General features: G+C 42.1%; 1 protein-coding gene across 1 annotated transcript in view; it reads right to left on the bottom strand.

The window, feature by feature from the left end:
* Window positions 1-862: 862 nt before the first annotated feature.
* The window catches only part of LOC115447899 (immunoglobulin superfamily DCC subclass member 3-like), a gene marked incomplete at its 3' end in the record, with an annotated part of 102305 nt that continues 86830 nt past the window's right edge, over window positions 863-16337 (bottom strand). Inside the window, 10 exon segments of the mRNA XM_037440869.1 lie at window positions 863-986; window positions 1362-1523; window positions 1637-1721; window positions 1910-1995; window positions 2377-2641; window positions 3193-3357; window positions 5196-5336; window positions 6039-6222; window positions 6595-6660; window positions 8120-8264. Of these exon segments, the coding sequence (XP_037296766.1) occupies window positions 863-986; window positions 1362-1523; window positions 1637-1721; window positions 1910-1995; window positions 2377-2641; window positions 3193-3357; window positions 5196-5336; window positions 6039-6222; window positions 6595-6660; window positions 8120-8264 (1423 nt within the window).

Here is a 16337-nt window from a genome sequence, read left to right on the forward strand (position 1 = left end):
GATCTAAGCAATGTTATAAATTACATTAACAGAAATAATGCACATTATATTAAGGGATTGTGCACAACTTACCCTTTTTGGCTTCGCGGAGAAAGTCCCTTATTACTACCGCCCAGCCTTCGTGGGGGGTGACTGAGCGGTTATGCTGGGGTAACCGTGCCTTACGGCCCGGCGTTGAGTCGCCCGGATTTGATGACGACCTTCGGGCGACCGCAGGGCCGCGTCCCTAACCCTATGTACAGCTAACCTATGCACGGCCTACCAGCTAAAACTCCGCGGTGGCCCTCTTCGGCGCATTAGGGACGACTGCGGGCTTCCTCTGACAGAAGTGTCTAAGTCTTCGTCCGCAGCCGACCCTGCGCGGTGCCGCCTTGCGGCCCGTCTCCTATGGGGGGGGGAGGGGCTTAGAAGCCCCCGCGCACCGAAGGACGCCCTCGGCGTCTACGGCAGCATGAGGCCAACTACACACTGGCGTCCATTCCGGGGGTCAACCGAAACATGTGCAAAAGTGCACAAAAATGCACTAGGGCGGACAGCCCCCTGCTGCCCCCCGACGACCCCCTTCGTGGCCCCTATTAGTCGCCTCTTACGACAGGCCGGGGATACCGTGGTGGAATTCTCCAAACGCCCCCATTCCACAGGGCGGGTGCACAACTTACCCTAGGTGGAAATAATTTGTAGTAGCGCATCCGCGAATATGTTTTATTTGTTTAGTTATATATTTATACACATAATTATTAAATTATTAGTATTAGTAGCCTACGCTACAATGTGTAACAACCACTTAACATTCTACAGCGGTAGATGAATATACAACCAACATATTGATGAGGCAAGTGCTTGGAGATGAACAGAACCTCACCCGGTGTCGGCGTGGTCGCTGGCGGCGGCGGTGGACGTCCACGGCACCAGCGTCAGGTTCTGCTGCAGCCACGGCAGCGTGCGCGTGCCCAACACGCGGAAATGCATCGGGCTGTCTGCCGGCACTACATAACAACACAAGTTACAAATATTAGACATTATAACAAAAAAAAAACATATCTATCTGGAAAGTGCTGTTATAGAATAAAATAAAATGCAAATGCTTTATAAGAGCTCGGCAAATTGACCCGTGATAGTAAATGGAGTAATGTCCAGAAAGAGGGTCGATTATCGACGGATGATTAGCATTGCCAGTCGACGCAATTATGTCTGTCCGAAACCGGATAAACACAGGCTGATCCCGGAACGCAACACAATTACGTGGGCTACTATGGCTAGGGCGCAAATTACACTTTGTTTAAGGTAATCCTTATCAGGGGGGATAGAAATGAGCAAACATACGAGGTAAGAAGTAGTGAATGTGACGTGCAGGAGCGTACCTGCGACGGTGTAGTTGGTGACGTGCGCGTCGAGCGTGCGGTCGGCGGGGGCGGCGGCGCCGCGCGCCTGCAGCACCCACTGGCGCACGCCGGGCCACGCCTCCGCGAACTGCCGCCACGACACCACCACGCCCGCGCCCGCGCGCACCAGCCGGATCGGCACTGCACACACACACTTCTCAATGGCAGCACCGACCTTCCAGCCATGAACCATAATATGTTAAAGTAGTTGACATATAGAAGTAGCGTTGCATTGAATACACGTAACTACTCACCTCCTTGACCCTGGCAGATGACGGGGTTGGACAAGTCGCTGGCTATGGTCCTATTGGTCCTCGACGAGTGCACGTAGGCTCGGACCTGGAAACAATCCAAGGTCAAAACAACGCGAATAAGAGTGATACACAAATACAGAACATGGGCACAGAAGGCTTCGTGTGTCATAAATGTGGACTTCAGCCTGCTTTTGGGCGTGAGGCGCGCCTGCACCTGACAGTCCAATGTAGACTTACTGACGTTATAGATAGCAATATATTAGCAGCACTCACTTGAAACTCGTAAGGCGTCAACGGTTTCTCGACGCTGACGATGTCTTCTGTCTTGTTGAACGGTTGTCCGGGCAACGACTTTCCTCCTGCAACAAACATTTTGTGTCAAAACTCAATTGTGTAACTCTTCGGACTACCAATTTGTCCTATCAGAATTATTGATATTCCGATTTGGAGGACATAAAGCTAGTGTTGTTAAACATTATTTGGTACGAGATTTATGACGTCTCCTAAAGAGTGCCGTGCCTATCATCTCAATATTCAGATATAAGTTTAAAAGCTTGCTTATAATACACAAGATTACTGAAATTTGTTTCAGGTTACACACCCAGTGCAAATGTTATTAAGACCTGCGCCGGACATTGGATTTTGTAAAATCCTACATGCCAGAGATACAGTTATAGTAGAGGTCACTGGACAGCAGGTTATGTGTAGCGGTCGTGTTATATAACGCCGTGGGTGCGTACCGATGTCGTTGACGTGCACGGTGTAGGCCATGACGGTGGCGTTGAGCGGCGGCCAGTGCACGCGCACGGCGGCGGCGCCGGCGGGCTGGCAGCGCACGCCGCCGGGCGCGCCCGCCTCCGCGCCCGTCACGCTCAGCCGCGCCCACGCGCTGCGCACCGCGCCGCCGCCCGCCGCCACGCACTGGTACACGCCCGCGTCCTCCGACGTCACGCTGCGGATCAGCAGCTCCAGCCGCTTGCCGTCCGTCGACGGCAGCACCACGATCTGCATCACGCAAACAATACAGCTATATACGTACCACCACAATGTGCATGCATTGTGGTATGGTCGGTGTAAATATTAAATATCTGTCCATGGAATGCGGTTTAATTCAAAGTACAGGATATTTGTTGCTATTGTTTACGGGATTTCTTTCGTCAGGCAAACGGCTTGCTCTTCGTGTAATACAGTTGTAAAAAATACTACTTATACATTGAAAACCTATTTTTATATCAGCACTTGAATTTGCCGTGACCTCTGGCGTACCGTCAGCTAATCGACTGATAACAATATCTCCATTGTTATTATTCCAAGTGTTTTTAATGAAATATCATGTTTTTTAATGTTTTCAATACTTTTATCTGTTATGTCAACTACATGCAACCTCTGTTCCCTTTTAGGTAATAATTTCATATCAACATCCCCCGTACTGATGACCAACTCGCAGCGTCACTGACCCTAGCATCACATACTGTATTTAAAGTGAGACTGTCACTGAATTCAAGCTCTCGTCGTCTACTCTTGACCACGTTGGCTTGTGGTGGATTAATACTGACCCGTCCGGCGAGCAGCAGCGGCGTGCCGTCCTTGTACCAGGTGAGGCGCGGCTCGGGGCGGCCCGTCGCCGTGCAGTTGAAGCGCACCGTGCCCGCGCGGATGCTCTGCTTGGAGCTGGGCGGCACCGTCAGCTCCGCCGGCACCGTCACCGACACCTTGAACGACTAACACACAACGTCTCGTCACTCACCACTCACATTCAATAAGATGTGACATCACCGTGATCACGCCAATCCCACATATCAATGGGGCTATAAGAATCTAAAATAACCTGTACAACCAATGGATCCATACTAATATCAAACTTTTGCGGTCTCATCGCTACAGGAACAGAATGCATTATAATGCCATTTTCACTAATTAGTTGTCAAAGTCGCCCGAGCATTCGAATGCGACGAGAATGTTCTTAAATAAAATAAATAAATAAAACTCATTTACAAATATATATCGAATCTAAGAAACAAATCCAAAATCTGTTCATCGTACTGAACTTTTGCGTAATTTTGCAATGGCCGTGATTCGTGACACAGCCCAAGTCCACTCTGACTAAACATTACCGACAAGTGCGTTTCCACGGGACGGCTATGTCTGTGTGGTGTACTCCTGCCTGAGTACTGTACGAAATAAGCAAGAAGCAAATCATCCTCTCGAGTTGCTCACACAAAAAGGAATGTGAGGAACAGCTGCTCGGCGCGAGTGCAGAAGGTCCGTCACGCGCGGCTCAACACGCTCGCTCCCCGCGGCGCCCTCATGCCTCCCCCGCAGTTATTATCGCTGTAATTAGCCGGTGGCCTTCCCCGAAACGCTTTACATAATTGCCGAGAGTATACGCGTACAAGCCACAGGCAAAGGGCTCGCTGTTTGGAGGCTTGTTAGAAATACCACGAAGTTTTATTACTATTTTTATCAATTTAGGCCGCCTTAACTTCCATTACTTTGCGTTTAATATTACTTGAACACTTCTATTAGTCGCCTTAATCTAGTATACATATAAATAGTGAGAATCTTGGTTTCAAACCTCATATCGAGCAACGCATATTGTAAATAACAAGACTAAATATTACGATGATAATCTCCCTTGAATACCATTTCCTAGCTAAGTTCGTTAGTGGACCATTTTACGGCAATTAACTTTGCATGTGCTAAGTAGTAAAAAAACATACTGAGTCGAACTTCCACCATAAACACAATATTTTATTCAATAGAGTATTCAACCCAATAGTGATATCTCCTATCAGTCAACCTTAAATAGGGCCACATTTTTGGGATATTTGTCTTTACTCTTAATAATAACGCGTAACATATAGAACGTGTACAAAACACACGTGTATCCGTGAAGCGAGGCGAGTTCACGCACAAGTAACGTTACTCTTCTATCATAACGCAAACAATATGCTAATGTTATCACAACTATGCCTACATTCGCTGGAAGTTACGAATCCTTGAATACGGATGAATGGCGCGCAAGGACAAGCGTTCATTTTCATGTTGTATTAAGATTGTTGTTAAATCACAGGGTAAATGGAAGCAGGAAATCGACATCTTGCACATTCAAAGAATTTTGACATCAAGCCGGAGACCACACTTCAAGACCAAGAAGGTAAATCATCTCCACGGCATTTACGAAGCATGTTGTGTCACATACTAGGATGGGTTAAGAGTGGGATCATAGGTGCAAAAAAGATGTTGAATTATTTATTGTTTACGTTCAATTATAATTGAAACTAGTATCGCGTATAATTTGTGTTTACAAATATGTGCGAGTTGTGTGAGTTTTGAATTATTTTAGTAGACTTGTCACCAATATGGGACGAAAATAATTTCGGGGAATATTAACTGCTTTAGTTTCAGCTCTAGTTATTTTATTTACTTCTTGGAAATGAGTACTCGAGCGTATGTACTCATAATGCGTTATTGTTCGAGCCTTAGATATTATAAGTTACAATCCCCCATCCCTTTGGTGTAGTAAGCTGGTCATATGCGCCCCTGTGAGAGCTGGTACCTTGGTGAGGTTCGCGTGTCCCTCGACGGCGCAAGTGTAGATCCCCTCATCCTCCACCTGCACGCCCACCAGCTCCAGCACCTCTTCCACTGACTCTAGCTCGCTGCTTCTGCCCTCCGCTGGAGTCACCTTCCAGATTATCTGTAAGACGCCGTACATTAACAAATATTAGCACATTCAACGTCCAAACATTACTGTTAAAAATATAAAATAATCTTCTTGATATTTATACAATACATAGTGGTTTTGCGTATGATGAGATGGTACAGTGGTGTTACGGCGCACGTCAGCATTACAAGGCTGTGCGCCCTTGCTGCCGCGGCCTCACATGTTTTTGCCTAGCAACACTGAGCGCACTGACACTCTATCTACCTGTTGCTTGTACATTTTAGAATTAATTCAATTATTTCAAACGATTCCATTTTTCATGTAAAAAAAAACAAATATAGGTTTAAAGAACTTAATTCTCATATAATACATTTCACTTATAATGAGATATATGAATTTATTATTTAAAGTGGGTATATTAGTTACTCGTCGCGATAATATGTAACTTAAGTTTATTTGTAAATGTATTTACACTTTCACAGTATTCGGTAATTAATTAGACAGTTGTGCACCCTTATATAGAATGGTCTGCTTTCCATAATTTGTCCTTGGCTTGATTAATTCTAGTCGGTATTTATTTCGAAGGGAGTATTTATTATTTCGTATATTTAGTTGTATGTTTGATATGACAGTATTAGTAGTGATTTTCTTATTAAAACGCATGTGTTACATTTATATAATTGCGTTAAGTTAAACAGTTGGCATATGAAACAGTTATAATATATCAGTGGTTACCTTAGGCCTGGGCCAGCCGGTGAGCGGACACGGCAGCAGCACGGCGGCGCCGACGGGCACGGCCAGCTCCTCGCGCTGCCGCACGGGCAGCAGCCCCGCCGGCGCCGGCGCGCTCGCCGCCACCGCCAGCCGCGCCCCCTCGCTCGCGCGCGTCACGTTCAGCACGGTGTTAGTCGCCTCACAACTGTTTATAAACCAACGACTCTTAAGAATTACTCGATATTCGATGCCGCTATCCTGTATTAACACTAACCGCTAAATGACAAAATCATTTTTTCGGTTCTCAGTGGCGGCGATTAGTCAAACGAATATATTTGTAAGTATTTTGTAGCAATAGCTAAATAGCCTTTGATTGTATTTCATAAATGGATATCTGATTCGTTCTTAAGTTATATAAACTACACTTCGATTTTGTAACTTTTATCCAGAAGTTAGACATGATTAACATTTATAATGAAGATATGTGTTGTGGTAAAATGCCTGATTACTATCCGCTTATGGGATTTCAAAGTTCTAAATCCTTTGGACGCTGAGCCTTGTTTAAAGTAATAACTACCTGTAGACGCCTTCGTCTCCTTCCTGCACGTCTAGGATGAGTAACTGGTTGTCCAAAGTAAAATATCTGCAACAATACGGCGATTTAAATTAAACTAATTTTCCGGATTCTATCGCGGTTTTTTGGATTTTATTTTTCTCCCGACGTTTCGAAGACTTTGCAGCCTTCATGGTCACGAGGGGGGCTGAGGTGTTGTTCATCCGCAAAGTCAGAGTTACAATATCTACCTACATTTTACAATTATACAACTTTTTAAAATTTTTAACTATTGGTGGTCCGATCTACGCAGCATGAGCTCACAGTGTCTTGAAGTCTGGCAGCCGGTCTTTTGGGTTCCGATTTAATTAAATGTAGAACTGGATCCCAGGCTTGTGTAAGCTTCCAACCATCTTCCCTATTGAAATTAGGATGTTTTTTAATTACAATAACCTCGCGAATCATCCTGGGCAGGATTCGGTGTTCTTTGGCGAGGATTTGTGGCTTGTCTAGTCGCAGATAATGATTGGCGCCTCCCTCAGAGTGTTCAGCGACTGCAGACTTCGTCGAGCGTCGGTGTTTCACGTCAGCTATATGTTCTTTTACGCGGGTCCCTATATTTCTTTTTGTTTGCCCGATATAAGACAACAACAACAAAAATTACAACAGCAAAATTTTTAAAAAGTTGTATAATTCTAAAATGTAGGTAGATATTGTAACTTTGACTTTACGGATGAACAACACCTCAGTCCCCCCATGACCATGAAGGCTGCAAAGTCTTCGAAACGTCGGGAGAAAAATAAAATACAAAAAACCGCGATAGAATCCGGAAAATTAGTTTAATTTCAATGTCTAACATTCGCGTAAACATAAGAAATCATTACGGCGATTTAAGTAATAGGTAAACCCCAAGGGGGTTGAGAGGTCTATGGTTTGCTTATTTTCGATGTCATGAGGGACGGTGTGATTTGAATAGTAATAATGTATGCTGTATTTATTAAATTATTTTTATACATTTTTTCTAAACAAATAATAGTAAAAAAATGATAACATTATACCTATGCTTACGTAAGCATGGGAAAGAGAGGTAAGACTTGTGCTCGTTTGTGCTATCAAGGAGGCCGGGAGGGGGTTCGATGTTCAGAAATGCTAAAATTCTTTTTACATAATACTTGAACAGGCCCGTTAACAACTATTAGACTCATAATACGTATCTATTATTAGAAGTATTTTTGGACAAATATTGTGAACAATACAAGCGAGTTATTTGCAATTATATGAACTCATTTCATGGCGATAAACTCACCGCTTTGATCCTGAGACAGTAATCTAACGAGTTCTTACTTTATTTTTGATTGTGCCTCGATTGTGTTTGTATTTGTATCCTCAAAACAACCACATTATGTCTTAAAAGAAAACAGTAAAAACTGTCACGTGTATATAATACGGAATTAGAACTACTCTCAATTAACGTAAATCTGATAATGTGGACGATTCAATTATAGACGGTGGAAGACTGTGCTTGAACTTGTGTGTTACAAAAGCAAACCTGTGATGATGCTGCAGTGGGCGCGAGTCGCGCAGCCAGCGGAGCCGCGCGGGCGGGCCGGAGCCGATGTCACAGCGCAGCAGCACGGGCTGCCCCGCGGGCGCGCTCGCCGCCGCCGGACCCGCCGAGAACTCCTCTTCCATATCTGCAACAATGACACTTATCGACTCTCACGCTCGAAAACAAGAAAGTTTTACAAATAATACATACAGATTACTAACTCAATTCCTGTTGCGGTGAAATTAAAAGTAAAGCACTTTACCTGAATAATCTTGTTTTCGGTTAAATTTTTGATTGAATGGTAGGAAAAAAAATATATTTCGTAGTGGTGTTCATCACCTCCAAGGTGGAAATCAGTTTACATCGTAGTAGAACAATCAGGTAACTTATCGAATTGTTTATATAGAAAACACACCTTCCCTTTACCTCAAAGTAATTTGTTCCTCTTTATACAGATAACTGTAATCCTGCATCAGGCGCCCAAAAAACCCATGAGCATACTTATCATTTGTCAAGTAACGGATCAGAAGACTAGCGGGTGGAACAAAGTGCCGCCTGTACCTCATACAACTAGCGGCACAGAGCGGCACAGGGCGCGCACTCGAGAGAATTACTCGTCGCGCCGCGTTATCTTTTAATACATCACACCGGGACCGACTGCTGGCGGCCGAGTTCAGAACTGGCGCTCATTCTCATACGACACGGAATTTTCGACATTTTAAGGTAAAAGAGAACTAAACCTGTCGGGCCAACTCATAGTATGTGATTACCATAAAAATCCACTGCCAGGGGGCTTTTGGGACGATGGGGGTTTTTAAGGAGCGACGATTGTGAAGAGAGAGAAAACGCAACGCCTATCAGCTAAAATCATTCTGGTTTCGTGAGAAGCTGACATTGCCGGGTCACGCCGTACTTACTGTAATCAAATACAAAGGTGCAGTGAGGTCCTACCATTATTTATTTCACAATATCACTTGTGCAATAACTGTAATGTCGAACGCGCCGCTAATGAGCGCCCTCGGCCGCGTCCGTCACAGCTGCGGCGAGCGTAACTGTCGGTATCTCGCGAACACACGCACAGCTGCGGCTGCCCGAAAACTTTCCGCCAATTTGGGAACCTCTTCCCAACACGTGTCACACGCGTGGGAAATAGATAACTGTTATTAAAGATGAGTAGCAATGTGCGCAGCCGAGTGCTGTGTCTGCTCACAATTTATTGATGCCGGACAAAATCTTCACAAACACCACACAGCTTCGATTGGTGGAAAGATAAGATGTTTTATGTATCTGATTAGCTAGTGACCCTCTAGAGTAAATGAATAAATTAAATCAAACTAATAATTAAACATTCTTTAAACTTAGTAAAATTTTTACTCAACCACCATTTCGAAAAGCTGTTTACCCCTGAGAAGAACAAGCAAGAATTAGTGTTACTCTATTCAAATCAGTTTAGGTACATATAAAGTACGTTTTTCAGTATATACTACTATTTTCAATATCCAAACGAGTGCACAACCCTCTCGGAAAGCATGAAATAATTTGAAGATATAATTTTAGATATATAGTATAGTTACTTCTCTGTGCAAAAGCCTTTAGATAAGTACATCTTCCACTTTTCCTCGAATATGTCTTATGTGATACTAAAAACATACACTTCCTGTTATACGAAGTATAATACGCTCTGGGGCCTTATTCTCTATCCCGCACGTTATTTTGACAGTGTGTAACAAGCTCGTAACACAACGCATCATATTTAGGACTATAGAAATTTGGCTTACAGAATACCATTCCACACACATTTCTCGAAGATAACATGACACGGCCGCGTTACGCGTTTACACTATCATACAAAATAAGGGCCCAGCATTCGGTTAATATTAGCCATGTAGCAGTGGCGAAGGGTGAAATTTTTCAAAAGGTAACCCGGTGTAAAAAAATTGGCGTCAGTTAAGATATCGGGGCAATTTATTGGAAAACAAAAACGAAGACAACGAATTAGTCTTGAATCGAAATCGACAAACATTGACATGCCTACTAAATTACCTATTATGCGTAAATAATTGAAACATCCATAAAATCGAACAATAAACATAGATAATTCCCCTTCCAGTCATCACAAATATAAGTACCTACGTATTAATTTGTTATAACAGCAAACAAAAGTAAGTATTCAAATTATAACCTTACTACGTAGTACCTATGATTATCTGTTTATTTTCAAAATAAACTGTAAGTAAATGTAATTTCTCCTTATAGAAATAGCTATCACGATCGCCAAACAGACCAACAGTTTATATGCACCTACATGATAAACTTATATAATTATCAATTTAAATAATCAAGAAAGGTTATTCGTTAATTTTTTATTGTAGCGTGGTGATATTTTAAATTCAGTAAAATATAATATTTATTTTCTTCCAACAAACATTTTGTGTCTGAAATCAAAAACTTTCAGATCTACTTCAAATATTTAACCATCTAAATACTAATATGTGAAATCACATACTAATAATATACTTACGTAAAGGTAGACATTAACTGATCACAAAGTAGTTAGTTATTTCCATTATAATACACTTTTATTTGTAGTTTCTAAATAAACAAAGCGCTGGTAACTAACTAACACAGAACTATCAAAAAATAAAATGAATATGACAATTTACAAACACCGCAACTTGGTAGCATAATAAATTATGACGTTTGAAGGACGTAAAAAGCGACAACTATACAAAGTCGGTTAACGTGAAGCCGAACTAGCTCGGGTTACCTTTGCCCATATCTTCCGCGCGATTTCGACAAACACTGGCATAGAAAGTCATAGAAAGTGCTGCCATCTATATTAAAAAACATACTACGACATTAAGCCGCTTGACAGCGGGTTACCTTGCGCCTGTAGCGTCACAATTTCACTTTGGTAACGGAATTTCTGGGGAACTAAATACAAGGTGCGCCATTTAATGTTATTTTAAATAAGTAATCGATATCAATTAAATTTAATAAACAACGGGCTAATGGCCGATAGATGTCATTATTAAGTTATCATTAATTAATAATTTAAGTTATTATAATTATTGTCCATTGTCTGATATGTTGTAATTTAAATTTACCTATTAAATATATTGTTTAGTATCACCGAAAACCTAAAAGGGAAGCCGGTGGGAATCGGCTTGTATGGACGCTTCGCCACTGCCATGTAGTACATTATATCCATACTGTTGCTTTCTTGTGTAACCGCTACGCGTCGTAGCGACGCTACGAGTTCTCCGTAGAGCAGTATTTCCTCTGTTCTACGAACGAAATAATATTACTATGTACAAACAACCACCGAATTATATAGTACGGCATTATTTCTGAGATGTTAGAATATACGTTTTTTAACTTTAGATATAATATTCATCATCCTTTTGCAGTTTCCCACGCCTACGTAATGTTAGCTTCTCAAAAAATGCAGTAACGTTTTGGTGCGGGTTCAGGGAAATTTTTATTTTTATTTATATATGACAGATTTTTTCCGCCTACCTGATATCAACGATGGATCTAATGCTGAGGAATTCATGCTATACAGACTCAAAAATAGTTTCCCATACTAATCCCTGTACGATGTATCGCTAGACTAAAGAATGCATTGTAGTGGTGCGGTGTAGCGGTGTAGAGCCCCGTGGTTCCCGAGGGAGTGCCGCGTGACAGTACAATGATACAAATCAACGAAAAATCCTTATTTTTACAACCTTATTTTTGCTCAACCTGTGTGTTGCTGAAACGACTTGATCTTATCATATGATTGGATTTACACCAGGCGCCCGCCCCGCGGAAACGCTCTCACAGGGAGGATCGCAAGTACCATCCGCATAGTAATAGTCGTACATTATTCTCACCTGGTAACTATACATCGAGTAGGACCGGTTGGTATTCATGGCGTCTGTCGAGGGACGCCGGCACTCTCGTTGAGCACATTATATTTCGACTTCGTTTTAGAAGTCAAAACACTAACCCTTCACGTTAGAGAGGAGGCTCAGGTTTGAGAAATGATACATAATAAATTAATGAAGAAACAAGCAATAAATGACACTAAATGACATTGGTAAGTGGATACGGCGGCCCGTAAACTGCCGCAATATCAAAGCATTCGTTTTTTTCGCTATCTTTAATGCTACAAACGTGGGTTCATGATCAAAGAATGTACAATTGTGGAGAATATAACGCACGACTCGGACCAGTTCACACTTATACGAGAATACACAACAACCTCACTAAATCTGTGAGCAAAACTTTTATATAAAGCTGCGACGCGACCGCGCTACATTATATACCAAGCATGAAACCCATACATACAAGGAACTCCAAAAAACACGCGTACAGTTTGTACGTTTGTTCGCATGACATAAATATTGATGGCGCACGACGGGGCTAATAACACTCAAACCCCCTCCCCGGCCCCGACCTTCCCCGCGCCCACACATACACCCACCACTCACGTCCGCGCAAATCTAATGCTAGTTCTTTTGACACGACCTGATCTCTAACACATGTTTTCGTGCTCAAAATGGCGTCAGTAAAGATGAGGGTAGACACAAATTTGGTTTCGTACGTTTCATAGATAATTCTTGTTTCACTTCAGGCTTTGATGTTAATTCGTGAGGGATTAGTAATTTGGAGCATAAAGATATGTTATATAATAATGTTGAATGTGATTTTTACATTATCTTTCTTTCTATCACCAAGCAGGTGACAAGAAAAGAAACTGTTTGCGTTTCACTACCGATGATATAATTAACTAAGTAATAATAGCATTGTAGTGTTCCCGTCTTCAGGCAATTGTTACCTCATTTTCATTGGTCGTTTACTCAAACGTTATATACCGCTTGGGGGGTGTCCCTGAATATGGAATAACGACTAAGAAAATAACTGCCGCATGCAAGCCCCACACGGCCGTAGGATGCCGGAATAGAATTCTCCCGTTCCCCGCATGCTGACTCTAACCACCAATGAACATGAGCTAACATGTTCAAATAATTATTCAGACTGGTGCCGTGAGTAACCTATGGAGTACACTACAGTGTGGAAACAAAGATGCATGACAATTTTATATACTCTCTGGTAAAGAAAACTCAAATTTGTATCACAGTGAGAGAGGTCGACGACCTCACGTCACTCACGGAAACGCAATTATCAGTTTAATTGCGACCCTCTCACCCTCCCAGCGATTTGTTAGCACGGTTCAAACATTCACTCACAGTTGAATTGTCGGAACGAAGCGACACCTCTCCAAAACACTTGGCATTCGCGCGCTGCGGTCAGACAATAGGGAGTATTCGCTACTTCGTACTTGGTCGTTCTATTTTTTATACAACTTAGCAAGGGGACGTGCAGGTTCCACGCTTAATTATAGGCGCTACAACTGCCTGTAAACACCCCAAATAACAGAACTACCAACATCCTCTCGAACCCTCTCGACCCCACTTCCTAAAGACCAGTACCACTAAAAGTGTTTCAACATTGATAATAAATTGTATATATTCCCAAGTGGTCCGCGACTCTAATCCGCGCATCTAGACGATACAAGCCAACAGCATCCGGGCTGCCTTGGCCGATAAATCGAGACGACACTTGATAAATTAAACCGGGCCGCGACGAAACCATTTATTTTCGTGAAAACTGTACGCAATAATAATAGAACAAAATAGATACAACAAATTTTAAAAAAAGATGTATAAAAGCTGTTAGCTCGCTGCCTTACTGACTATGATTATTTTATATTCAGCGATAAAAACAATGATAGACTTCGTAAAATTGTTTTATTTTATAGAGGTTACCGCAATATATTCTACCGCGGAGCCGCGGGCACAAATCTGTTCGTACTTCTTAAGACTTTTCATGAATATCTCAGCGGAAAAGTTTGGAGTTTCGGCGTTTTTCTGTTATACTTGCGTGTCTGCTTTCATTGCTCGTTGACATGGAAAAATGACGACTCGAAAACTTACAGCGGTAACAAATTGTGCGTATTTGTGAGTCGTGTAAGCTCATGTGTGTGCGTCCCTCCGCCGCGCCGTCGCACGCCACGCGCGCTACTGGCTGCACGGGCACGCGCATAACAACAACAACCATATACCAACTCCAAATACAATTTGTAAATTGTGAAAGTAAAAAACATACTTGATTTCATGAAGCTTAGGTTTAACATCTGCCTATCGATGGGCTGTGAGTGCGTGTGCATGCATTTATGCCGAACTAGCACTATAAAACATTGTTCAATGTTATGAAACGACAAGAGATCACATAGCTGCAATCGACATAAAATCACATTAGCAAATGATATTAGTCGAGTTTAAAGAATATTTGTGATTACAACATAATATACCTACAACAATAATTCCTACAGAAACTATTACACCGTAAAGGTTTAGCCATCTGACCGTGTTGGGACCGAACGGAGGTCGCACAATTAATTGTCAGAAAGATAAGTAAACACGAGTATCCACGATCTTCGCTGCTATAACTGCTACTAACTACTATACTATTTACAAAATCTAATGTTTCAGGGTAACAACTAACGAGCATTGAATAATATTTCCTTCCCCCATGTTGTATATTACATGGTCGTCTGATAGCGAGGGCACCAAGGTCTGTATGAGTCCCTGTATGAAGCCCGGCCGTTGTCTTTATTCAATAGTCAACTTTCCGCTTGGATACCGCTCCTAACAGCTATCTTCAAACAAATGAATAATTCGTGACAGATATCAAATATCTGCCATTTGGCGCTACTTCTTCGACAACAGCCGCTAATTCCCGGAAAACGTCCGAGTACGGTTTTGGATAACTCGCGGAACTGAAAAACTATTATAAAAAGAAACATTATTTTTTTTAATATTTCAGCTCACCAGATGGTCTATATCGAACAGTGAAACTATAATGCCTCCAAGCGAGAAACATTGTATCTCTCAGTGCTCGTTTTTTGTATAGTTTTAGCCCGGCTACAACATTGCAGCGATCTATCTGCGAAGGAGAGCTAGTAGCCGCTCCGAGTCCCGACCGCGGCGACCCCGCGTCACTCAGAGCCAGTCGGGATGTCATCAACTACAGACGCCAACTAACAAGATTCTAACAAAGTTTGCCGTCAACAGTCGGCTGGGCGTTACCGCTCAATGACGGCGAGATTACAAATTTAATTCAGTTTTACAATACAACATTGAAATATATAAAAACTGTAAATAAAGAAAACCACCAAAGTATTTTTTAGGTTTCGTACTCAAAAGGGACCCACATAGGATCACTTTGTTGTTCATCTGTATGTCTGTCTTTCAACACCTTTTTCTTAGGAGCGAAAAAATACTCGAATCTACGGTCTCTTGCAGCTGTAAATAGCTTGTAAGTCAACGCGATCAAATATAATAATATGACAGTGTATGTCGCATATTTCGTGATTTCACAATCAAAACCTATACGGTACTTCCCGATGACGTAGAATCTTGAAATTTGACAAAAATCAATGTTACAGCAAATATGAAAACCGTGAATACAAATGTACTTTAATAACGAAAAGACCGAATTTACTATTACACATATTATGTAGGGTTTGAATGACAAACTTACCATTGTGAAGTTTGAACTTCTAATTTACAAGTTGCGTACAGGAGCCCTCGGCACGAGAGTCCAGCTCACTTCTGTCAGGTTTTTAGGGTTTAACTTCGTAAAAATGTTGTCTTTAAATGCCCAAAAAGTAAAATGAATTAAAGTTCAAGTGCTCAAATTTTAACTGATGGTGAATGTTAACCATCCTAAAACCAAACTAGCAGAATGGTCATAAGTCGGATGCCGGTAGTGATGTACGAGCGATGGTGACCACTTACCTAGTGAGCCAGCCAGGCGGGTAGTCTGTAGGCCCTTTGCTAAAAAAGTTATACGCTATACCTATCGTAAATACGTATTAGTTTACAGTTTGTATAGCGGCTGTTAACCACTCTATTAATTTGTGCTATAAACTAGTTTAGGCGTAGTGTTTAGTGAACAGGCGGGACGATCTGATGACGCAGCGTAACATCGTATTGAATACTGACTACCGAGGGACCGACGGAGTTTCCGCTGAGGGCGCCGGTCGATTAACCATTGTTACACTAACCATTAAAGCAAAAACGTATACCGCAAGGCTTTGCTAGTAAAAAACCGATTTCTCTAAATATTCTACTAAGTAATTTACTCAGCCGTTGCTACGCCCCCTCGG

Source organism: Manduca sexta, chromosome 21, assembly GCF_014839805.1.
Source record: "Manduca sexta isolate Smith_Timp_Sample1 chromosome 21, JHU_Msex_v1.0, whole genome shotgun sequence".
Taxonomy (NCBI): Eukaryota; Metazoa; Arthropoda; class Insecta; order Lepidoptera; family Sphingidae; genus Manduca; species Manduca sexta.